This window comes from Montipora capricornis, chromosome 10 (genome assembly GCF_036669925.1).
Source record: "Montipora capricornis isolate CH-2021 chromosome 10, ASM3666992v2, whole genome shotgun sequence".
Taxonomy (NCBI): domain Eukaryota; kingdom Metazoa; phylum Cnidaria; class Anthozoa; order Scleractinia; family Acroporidae; genus Montipora; species Montipora capricornis.
The window spans coordinates 31,752,478-31,762,477 of NC_090892.1; the positions used below are offsets into that span (position 1 = coordinate 31,752,478).

General features: G+C 38.9%; 1 protein-coding gene across 5 annotated transcripts in view; it reads right to left on the minus strand.

Annotated features, from left to right (window-relative positions):
• LOC138019715 (U6 snRNA phosphodiesterase 1-like) overlaps positions 1-8,321 on the minus strand; it is a 57,485-nt gene extending 49,164 nt beyond the window's left edge. For 4 of the 5 annotated variants that reach the window (XM_068866585.1, XM_068866584.1, XM_068866583.1 and 1 more), the window contains exons 1-2: positions 8,044-8,321; positions 6,175-6,221 (exon numbers count right to left, since the gene is read on the minus strand). In XM_068866585.1, coding sequence (XP_068722686.1) covers positions 6,175-6,221; positions 8,044-8,228 — 232 coding nt within the window. In that variant the 5' untranslated portion in view covers positions 8,229-8,321. The remainder of the gene's footprint in view (positions 1-6,174; positions 6,222-8,043) is intronic. The other variant, XM_068866586.1, reaches the window with a different exon arrangement.
• Positions 8,322-10,000: the final 1,679 nt, after the last annotated feature.

The following is a 10,000-nucleotide window of genomic DNA, read 5'->3' on the forward strand; positions in this document are numbered from 1 at the left end:
ACTTATATACTGTGACAATAAACTTCTAGAACTTTCTAAAATAGTAATCGATCTAATTATAGGAAGATTACAAAACACACCGATATAGAAACGCTTACTTACAAACCTAAATATAAACAAACTACGAACTCTCGCGAAGATTCTAGACAGTGACGCTAGTCACGCAATACTATTTTTCGTAACAATTATGATCATGATCATCATCATCATCATCATCATCACACAAATACAGTGAAAGCTCTCTTAAGCGAACACCCTTGGGACCTCGCGAAGTGTCCGCTTAATAGAGGGTATCCACTTAACCCATTCACACTTCAAACGCCCTAGGAAGTCCCCCATTGACGATTAAAATCGTCTGGCGTAAGTCTCACTCTCAAGGGTCAATGGGTTAATGGGGACATTATTGGAGTTGAGCCTGCAGGCACATTTTCTTTTGTTTAAAGCTACATGCAAAGAGGCTTAAGGGTAGATTCAATACAAAATGACCCCTTAGCTTCATTCATGTGACAAAACTGCTGATAACTCCGATAAGGGCTATTAATAGAGGTCTCCACAAATCACACAATAATTGTTAATTATTAGCATATTACATGGTTTTTGTCCTATGAAAACAACATTTCAGCTCTCCTGAGTTTAGGTTTGAGGTCAACTTAAATTTAGTTGTAATCTTTTTTCAGTTTTCAAAACAGCAACGCTGTATGATACTCTAAATAATTATATTTTGCGTGTGGTAAAGTTTTTAAAAAGAAGCATAAACTACCGCAAAGTAACAGTTATCGGGAAACAAGTTAATTACGTGGACCCCTAAGCTGAAAAACAATTAATACAGCATTTATTTAAATAATGTTTGTTGATAGATTGTTAATTAGATTTACAACAATAGGCGAGTGTCATTAACAATCAAAGTTCATTTCATCAAAAGGAGGTTAATCTGTAATATCAAATTCTGGAAAAGTCGTCACCATAAGAGAGGTATTCACAAGGAAGCTCTAATAGAGGATTTCAATAATAGAAATTAGGAAAACATCATATAAAATGCATTTTGGTGTCCATGTCCGCTTAATAGAGGAGTCTGCTGAATTGAGGTTTGTTATTCAGAGAAATATAAGATGCTATTTTTGGGATCCACCAAGTGTCTGCTTAAAGGAGAAGTTCACTCCAAAAGGACAATCATTTTTTATCAATTGATAGTTCATGAGGAAAACAACCAAAATTTCAGTCTTGAAATAGCTTTCTAACCATGTGAAATCCTTGTTAAAAATACACACATGCAGGCTGCCATCTTGGATTATATGTGACATCAATGAGCTCAGATGATCCCACTTTTCTCTTGGAAATGTGAACAACATGAACTGTGTTTCATCTGTCTGACCTATTTGAGCAATTTATGTTGCTGAAAAAAAGGCAAGACTTGATGACAGATTTGTGTGTTCAAGCTTCTGGCAAAACTTCAGGTTGCGCTCAATAACGTCACAAGTATTCTAAGATGCGGCCAACATGTGCAGAGATGTATCCAGAGTGCGTCATTGCATTCTGGGACAGACTCGTTTTTTCTTTTCGATGCATAGAATATAGAACAAAGGGTCAATAGGACGCAGGAAAAAAATCGAATGTTTATGCAAATTACAAATGCCAGGAAAAACATGCAAAAGGAAATTGAACATTCCCATTTCTCACTACAGAGAAATGATAGTTTTCTGTAAATTTCAAGGTAAGCGGTTATTTTTGGATTTTTGTAGTCAAATGGTTTCATTTTGTCAACTATTAAGTTCTTGTGTTTGAATTCCCACATATTGCGTGCCACAATCTCTGCTGTTTTTTTAGGCCAGACAATCGGCGACACTTTTGATCTACCAATGATAATCAAACATTTCAGTCGAAGTTCAGTTTGTTGCATGCTTTCCAAACGAATTTCAAGCATTGGTTATGCGCCTAGTGTACGGTAACTACATGCAATTTCAGGAACAATATCAAATCATATCTTTTTTAGTTTTTATCATATGCCTAAAGCCTCGGCTACACGAGGGATTTTTGTCTCGCGCCGGTGATGCGATTTTTTTCAGATTTTGTCGCGTCGCCTGCGCGCCAGGGTGGCTACACTTGTGACAAATTTTGGCGACAAATTGAAGGCTGCGCAAATCGCATACTTTAAGAGACCTGGGCACTATAAACAGAGCTTCCTACTTTAATTTCATTGGCTAAATAGTCTTTAGTCGCGTCCCAAGCGCGGGCAAAAAGTTGCGGGGTGGCTACACGGGCAGCTATCTCTGCGATTTTGTCGCGAAAGTTTCAACTCTGGCGACTTTTTCTTGCGATTTTTTTACCCGTCACGTCGCCAGTTCAAGGGTGGCTACACATGTGATTTTCATGTCGCACTGGCAATGTGACAAACTTTGAAAAAATTGCATCACCAGCGCGAGCAAAAAATCGCTCGTGTAGCCGCGGCTTTACATGTATCTCATTGTACATACTTTTGCTTAGTTTCATTATCTAAGTATATATCGTAACATTATTATCCAAGTTATTGTAATTCAATATTGTAGTTACTGTGTACTTTGTATTATTATTTTAGAGTACATTCGGAGATACTAGCATATTTCTTTGCTACTCTAAAAATCCAAATCGAAATAAAGTTATGTATATATGTATGTATGTATGTATGTATGTATGTTTATTGTTAGCAAAATGACTGAGAATCCAATGGCAAAGTAGTTAAATTTTTTGTTTTGTGCGACCCTGTTGATACTAATTCTGGGCACGCACGTGTCATCGTCTCGGTTCTTGTTTTGCACGTAACTTGTCTGTTTTGCAAATTATGCAACTTTTTCGGAGTTAGTGTTAAAAATAATGTGTTTAAAATGAAACTTGAATGCATTCAATCGCTTGATTGTTAACATTGGCCATGGCAAAGTCATGACGATGAACTGTGTATCGATCGCTTAGATTTTTTTAATCTTTTACACCTCAAGTGTTGTTAAAATAAATGATTCTCTTTTACGGAAATTGAGATTGAGCTCTTTTTTTTCTTTTTTTACTTTTTTTACTGTGGAGAACTAGATCATTTATCAACTGGAGCCAACATCGTATGGATTCCTCAAGACGTTTTTCAGCCATACAATTTGGTCGATGAATCAATGGGCATAACAGTTGAAATCATTATATTCAAGGGGACGATGACTAAAATATTTTTGTGCAAGTTAGAAGTCTGAAAGAGCCTGGAGCAGCAATTAAGAGGCAATAGATCGAATATTAATTCTTGAATATTAAATAGCTGGACCCCCAAAATTTTAAAATGGACCCCCAAATTTTTCAAGAAGGGGTCCTGAGGAAAGCTATTTGAAGATTGAAATTTTGGTTAAAAGCTGTTCTCCTCATGAACTTTCTATTTTTACGAGGATCTTGGGAGGCGCAGTGGCCTCGTGGTTAGTGCGCTTGACTCCGGATTGAGTGGTTCGGGTTCAGGGCCTGGAAGGGGACATTTTGTCGTGTTCTTGGGCACGACACTTTACTCTCAAGGTGCCTCTCTCCACCCAGGTGTATAAATGGGTACCGGCGTAATGCTGGGGATAACCCTGCAATGGACTAGCATCCCATCCAGGGGGAGTATAAATACTCCTATAGTCTCTTCATGCTACGGAAACCGGAGATAAGCGCCGGCCTGATGGGCCTTCTGGCTCGTAAGCAGTGACTTTACCTTTACCTTAATTACATGTCCTTTTAGTTTGTCTTCATACATGTACAATTCCAGACTTTTCTAGAATTATCGTACAGTCTGTAATATTCCAGAAATTACATTTTCTTTAATGTGACTCAGCAGTTTCCACAAATAGTACATCTTGTAATACATTATAAATACCAACAGAACATTCTGGATGCTTAGCGTAAATGTATAAATGCAGGCTTGTAAGTAATAGAAAAAAACTCTTTGCCCGAGGGCTTACCCTCGTGGCCGGCCGTGATTGACAGATGTGATACTGTGATGAAGCTATGATCAACTGCGATAACTATGGTGGAGTGATAACCTTTGACCAAGCTATATCCGGAAGAACAAAGAAGGGAAGAAAACAAAGAGTTCATAGTTTATTACGAAGTCCTTCAGAGGAGTTTGTGTACACAGAAAATCCAGTGAGTGGAAAGAATCCAGTGAATCAAGAAAGTCAAGAAATGTTGTCTACAGTCGGTGGAACTTGGAATTCGAAGTTAATCAAGCTGAATACCTGAATGGTCATGAAAGACAGTAAGCCTGCTTTGCCTTACAAACTGCTTAACTTAATCTTCAACCTAAATAATTGTAACAGTGTAAAACTAATGAAATATTAGTTAAAAAGGGTAACTGCTCATTGTCACACTTTTGTTGCACATACACTATATCGTACTCGGGAGTTCTTTTCACTTATGCCTTGTTCGCAGACATCTCTTGGTTATTCCAGCACGTAACACTATTAATCGATAAAATTTAGTATTGTCATTTTGGAGTGAACTTCTCCTTTAAGAGAGGGTGTCCACTTAATAGAGGTTTCACTATACAAACCATGTGTGAAAATCATGCCATACAAAATACTTTCTACCACATGTGTAGACAAGACAAGCTACATGTATTGAAAGTTTTGAATGCAGTGTGTGTATCTTTGTTTCCAGTGGTGGAAACTATTATTATCCTTTAGAGCCAAAAGCTTTTCTGATACTGTTTCTCCAACAGAAATATCACTTTTATGTTAGGTTTGCTTTATTACAAGTACTGAAACATTTTTCTTCTACTATAATTGTAAAGCAAACATGGAACCATTATTTATCCAGGGGAGGGGGGGGGGGGGAAGGGTGTGTCAGAGAATTTTAGGATGAGTTTCAGGGGAGGGCTTTACTGAAAAATTAATCTCAATCCCCCCCCCCCCTCCTCCCTGCTAATTTCTGACAAGTCCCTTAATCTTTGAAATCCTTCAACCACACCTAAATCCCCTAAACCAGCATGAACAACTTTACATAATTCTTATTTGTACATTTTTTAGATCTGGAATCAAAAGAATGCAGTATTTATTCAAGGATTGTAAGCACAAAACAATTACACATTACAATGTGGTAATGTTAAGCCAGCCTTCGAAATATATTTTCCACAGTATGAAGATGTTCTTAATTTAGAAGTGGCAATAATTTGGAGCTCTTTCTTCAGAATTTTTGCAATGTGCAGTTGCATTGTTAAGGCCAAGAATTTTGCCGGTATAACAAGGCCAACCTTTCTCTGGAACTTTAAACGTGTTTCTGTTTTAAATAATAGTTACAAACAATCCACCGTCACAGTAATTGTTGCCAATTTAAGAAACCTGATTTTGAAATACACGATGCCCTTGAATAAATGCTGCATCCGAGATTGAGCAAATAGGTACAGTACTGTGTAAAAGTAAGTTGACAGTCTCTTTTGAGTCTCAATTCTTGACTCAATCCTCGATCCTCGATTCTTGCGAGGACCAAGGATTGAGGAAAGACAATTTAGCTGTAACCTACAATGTTGCCCTCATACAAACTCCCAACTACGATGTTACCCTCATGCTATCAAAAGCTGGATGGAACAGCTGTTGCCATGTGTACTTCGTACTGCGATGATGCCGTTCTTGGTTTGCTCACAACGCTTGTTGTTTTCAAATAATGAAACCTGATACCAGTGAACAAGTCTAGCATCGAGATTCCACCATCAATATAACTTTCCTTCAGATCATTGCATTTAAAAAGAGATGTAAAAATACATGAATCGTTGCGGTACTTGGTTGGGTGCGCGGTTGGTTGGGTACTTGGTTGGGTGCGTTGGGTACATTGGAAATTTACATTCGATTCACGATAAAATCCATCGTGCGGTAAAGCTCACTGTCTTGCTTTTATATTTTAATCTACGACATAAGATTGTAGTTTTGAAGAGAGGACACACAGGAACGATAGTCTTATTAAACAGTTCCTGTTATTTAATCGAAAAGTAACACTTTCACGAAAGTTGAATTGAGTAAGAATAATTGACAATGTTTCGCGTCGGTGATTTTGTGAGAATCGGGTGTCGAGGATTGAGTTTAATTTCGAGTGAATCGAGTCTCAATCCTCGACTCAATTCTCGATCCTCGATTCTCGCGAGAATCGAGTAGAGACTGTCAGCTTACTTTTGCACAGTACTGTAACTCTCTCAGAGTTTACCTTCTTTAAACATATTGACAATTCCTTCTGGTAATGGTAACATTAATCTATTTAAGAGAGACAGAAACAAAATTTATAGACATGACTGTGATATGGAAATTTACATTAATTCTTTTTTCTTTCCGTGGCTTAGTGACTGTGTACAATGCACACGCCCAACACTTATGAATTATCTAAGAAACTTTGTTTCTTAGATAAAAAAAATCTGTTACTGTCCTGATGATTTCCTAGGGAGCTTCCCAATAATTCCAAAGACATTCAACGCAGTTCTATTCAGCCTTGGTCTTCATTTACATTGACTTGTCTAATCACCCATTCGTGTGATTTTTTTTCTTTTTTCAACTATTTGGAGGTGTGTTCCAGCAAGTTAAGACTGCAATGGTTTGAAGTTTTCCACAAGGCATGACAAATTGGTCTGTAAATTATAGAGCTGGAGCGATTCACACTGGCCTCACAGTCACACTTGTCAATTAGATGTTTGCAGGAAGAACCCTTTCACCGCTGAGGGCTTTCCCATTGATGAGTAAAATCGTCTGGCATCAGACAGAGTAAAATCTGTCAGTTTCAATTTGCATTTATGGCAGGGTTTTATGGAAGGGTTAATTACAGCAGTACATGTGAATTTTACATGAAAATGTAAGAGCTCAGAGATTAAGCACTGGAAAAGCTTTGCAGTAGGAATCTACATTATGTCCTTGGTTTCCCATGATGTCATGTTGGTCCTGTTGGTGTCCTAAACTAAACCCTTTTCTTAGCAAACTCTTCTTCTGGGAAAAAGATCTGGCAGCGGAGCAAATGAGTAAAAAGCACAGGCACCCAAAGCTCAAAACACAATTTAGTAATGCATAACTATTATGTAGTAACAGAGTTTATTATATGACTAGCTCCGTGAGCGGGCAAGATGAACCAAATCGCGCGCTCTGATTGGCTACCCGAGCGGGCAAGATGGAGCGATACTGCCCGCTCGGGATTTCTCACTTGGTCCCGCAAGATCAAAGATCATTTTTTGGTGTTTTAAGTCATATAATAAATCCTTTATTGACCAAGATTGTTCGGTCAAGATGACTGGATATTGGCCTCGTTCTTTTTTTGCGTGTTTATGGACCTCGACATAAACACGTAAAAAAGAGCTTGGCTAATATCCAGTCATCTTGACCTCATGCTTGGTCAATAACCCATATGTATAAACGAGCACTGATTATGGCTAATGAATCGACAAAACAAAAGTGAACTACATATTTGAGGTAGAGAAAGTTTATTGCGAGAAAAAGAGGTTCAGTTTTTCAACTTAACTTAATTTGTAACTCTTTTCAACATTAAACTCTCTTACTACATAATAGTTATGCATTGAAAAATCGTGTTGTGAGCTTGGGGCGCCTGTGTGAAAACCAAGAAGAAAATGCACAGAGATCAGAGCTTTATTTACATACACATTTAATTAAGGAATGATTCAATCACTAGCATCCTGAAAAAATCAGACCCCAGTTGTTCAAACGATGGATAGCGCTATCCGCCAGATAAATCACTAGTGATACGGTGAACAAGTCAAAGCGAAACCAATTGCGCTATCCAGTGGATAGTGATTTAACCGGTGGATAGCGTTATCCACCTTTTGAACAACTGGGGCCAGGTGGATAACGCTATGCTATCCACCGGACATGACCGGATAAATCACTATCCACTAGACCCAGCGGATAGCGCTATCCCATCGTTTGAACAACTGGGGCGAGGAGTTGAACTTAAATTGTGTATTTTCCTGAATTGAGTGTGGGGATTGGTTTGGGAAGAGGAAAGAGAATTTGATAATTGATCGACGACAGTAATTGATTTTAATACACCACTAATTCAGTAGTAAACTATATCCCTTACCTTCCTTCAACCTCTTTATCGCCATCATCAGTCTCACGGTTTTTAGTCGCACTCTCCACAGATCGAGATTTGTTGTAATTTTTTTCTCCTACAAATTCGTTCTCGGTACTAGAACTGTCAGATTCATCTGAACCATATGAAAACAACAGCTGCGATAAGCTATCCTTCTTTACATCAAGATTCATGTTTGGCCTCTATTCCCAGAGTCATTGGCTTGGCTTACATTTGTATCCCCGACACTCCATTTTTTTTCATGCTCGTTTCCAGGGTCTCTCTTCTCTGCCTGGCTTGTCATTGAGGAAACAGCAAGAGAGGCAGACAAACGAGATGAGAAGTTGTTCGAAAGCCGATTGACGCTTACCCACGATTAATAATAAACTGAGGTTATAATTCGTCCTCTAAACGGTCAGTGTAAATAGCAGACTGCAGACGTTATGCCAAACTAGACGCTCCGTAAGCGTAAACTGGGTTGCCTGTGGTAGAGGAGCTCAGCGCGCGAAGCGCGCCAGCGGAGCACCATGGGAAAGATATTTTGGGAAATTTTGGTAATGACGTCAGGTACGTCCTTAAGTCCGTACGTCGTCCGTCCGTCCACCCGTACAGACTAGGGAGTTTAAGATCTACGACGGCGACGTCAACGAAAACGTCACCTCAAAATATAACGTTGCATTATCGTGAGTTTCTCTCGTTTTGGCCATCTCGTTCGCGTCCTACAATGTGGACGAAGTATCCTGAAAATAAATTGGTACGAGCGGTTTCAGAGCAAAAAGAGAGCACGAAAGATTCACATTTTAAAGCTCACGTTGTCGTCAAAACCTCATATTTGGTGATTTCACGTCGTTGTTGTGCAGAGAACCGCACTTTTATGTGCTAATATGCGTGCCGCACGTACAACACGATTATTTTTCTTCTTTTAACCAATGATATTGTTGTTTCGAGGCGTTCTTGTTGACCATCGCGTCGTAGATCTTAAAGCCCTTACTGTCGGGGTGGAGGTGGGGAGGGAGGAGAGTCTCGGGGGACGAGAGTGTTCTGGCAATTTCCTCCTTGCAGTAGGCGGTTGCGCCGGCAGTACACGCAGCAGTCAAATTTTGACTGTCCTCCCTAAGTGGACAGCCAATTGTTGTTTTCATATGGTTCAAATGAATCTGACAGTTCTAGTACCGAGAACGAATTTGTCCATAGTTACCGGACTAGATCTGTTACTAACGAGAAATTATTATGTTGAGAAAGCTAGAACTACATACATACATACATACATACTTAATTGACCGCTCCCCATAGGGGCTTTTCAGGGCCAATGAAACAGAACGAAACGACAGAACAGAACAACAACAACTGTTAAGAATCCCAACTGACCGGAGGCAAACCAGTTGGCTATTTACAAGTGCAGCTGGGAAGTTGAACCTGGGACTACCAGGATCAAATTCAACGAGTGGTCAGAGCGGGTCTTGAAGCCGGGATCTCCGGATCTCAAGGCAAGCACCCTGAAAATATGAAAATAGCCTTTTCTATCTCAGATGCCTTGATTTTGAAAAGTATTCCACTCTCTATCAAAAAACTAAATAAAAATCAATTTAAAAGCAAACTAAAGAATAAAGTCCTTGAAATCCTGAAAAAAGAGGACGTATACATACGAATTTCTGATATACGAGTAAAATTCTCGAAATCATAACATTGTATGTTACTCCCAGTATTGAGTACAGTCCGCTTCCCGGTCTCGCTCTGGATATACACCAAACGATAAACTAGATTGCTTCTAGGTTTGTTCTTTGGATATAATTTATGGGAATTTTAAGTTTTTCTTTTTTCCTCTTTTGCCCGCCTCGAATAGCCCTCACTAATTGCGGGCAAAAATCTGTAACTTAGAATTTTTTACATCTAATAAAGTATTGTTGTATTAGTGGTACGTTTCATGTGTGCCTAAATGACGTAGTTTGTTCAGCTGCAAGACGAA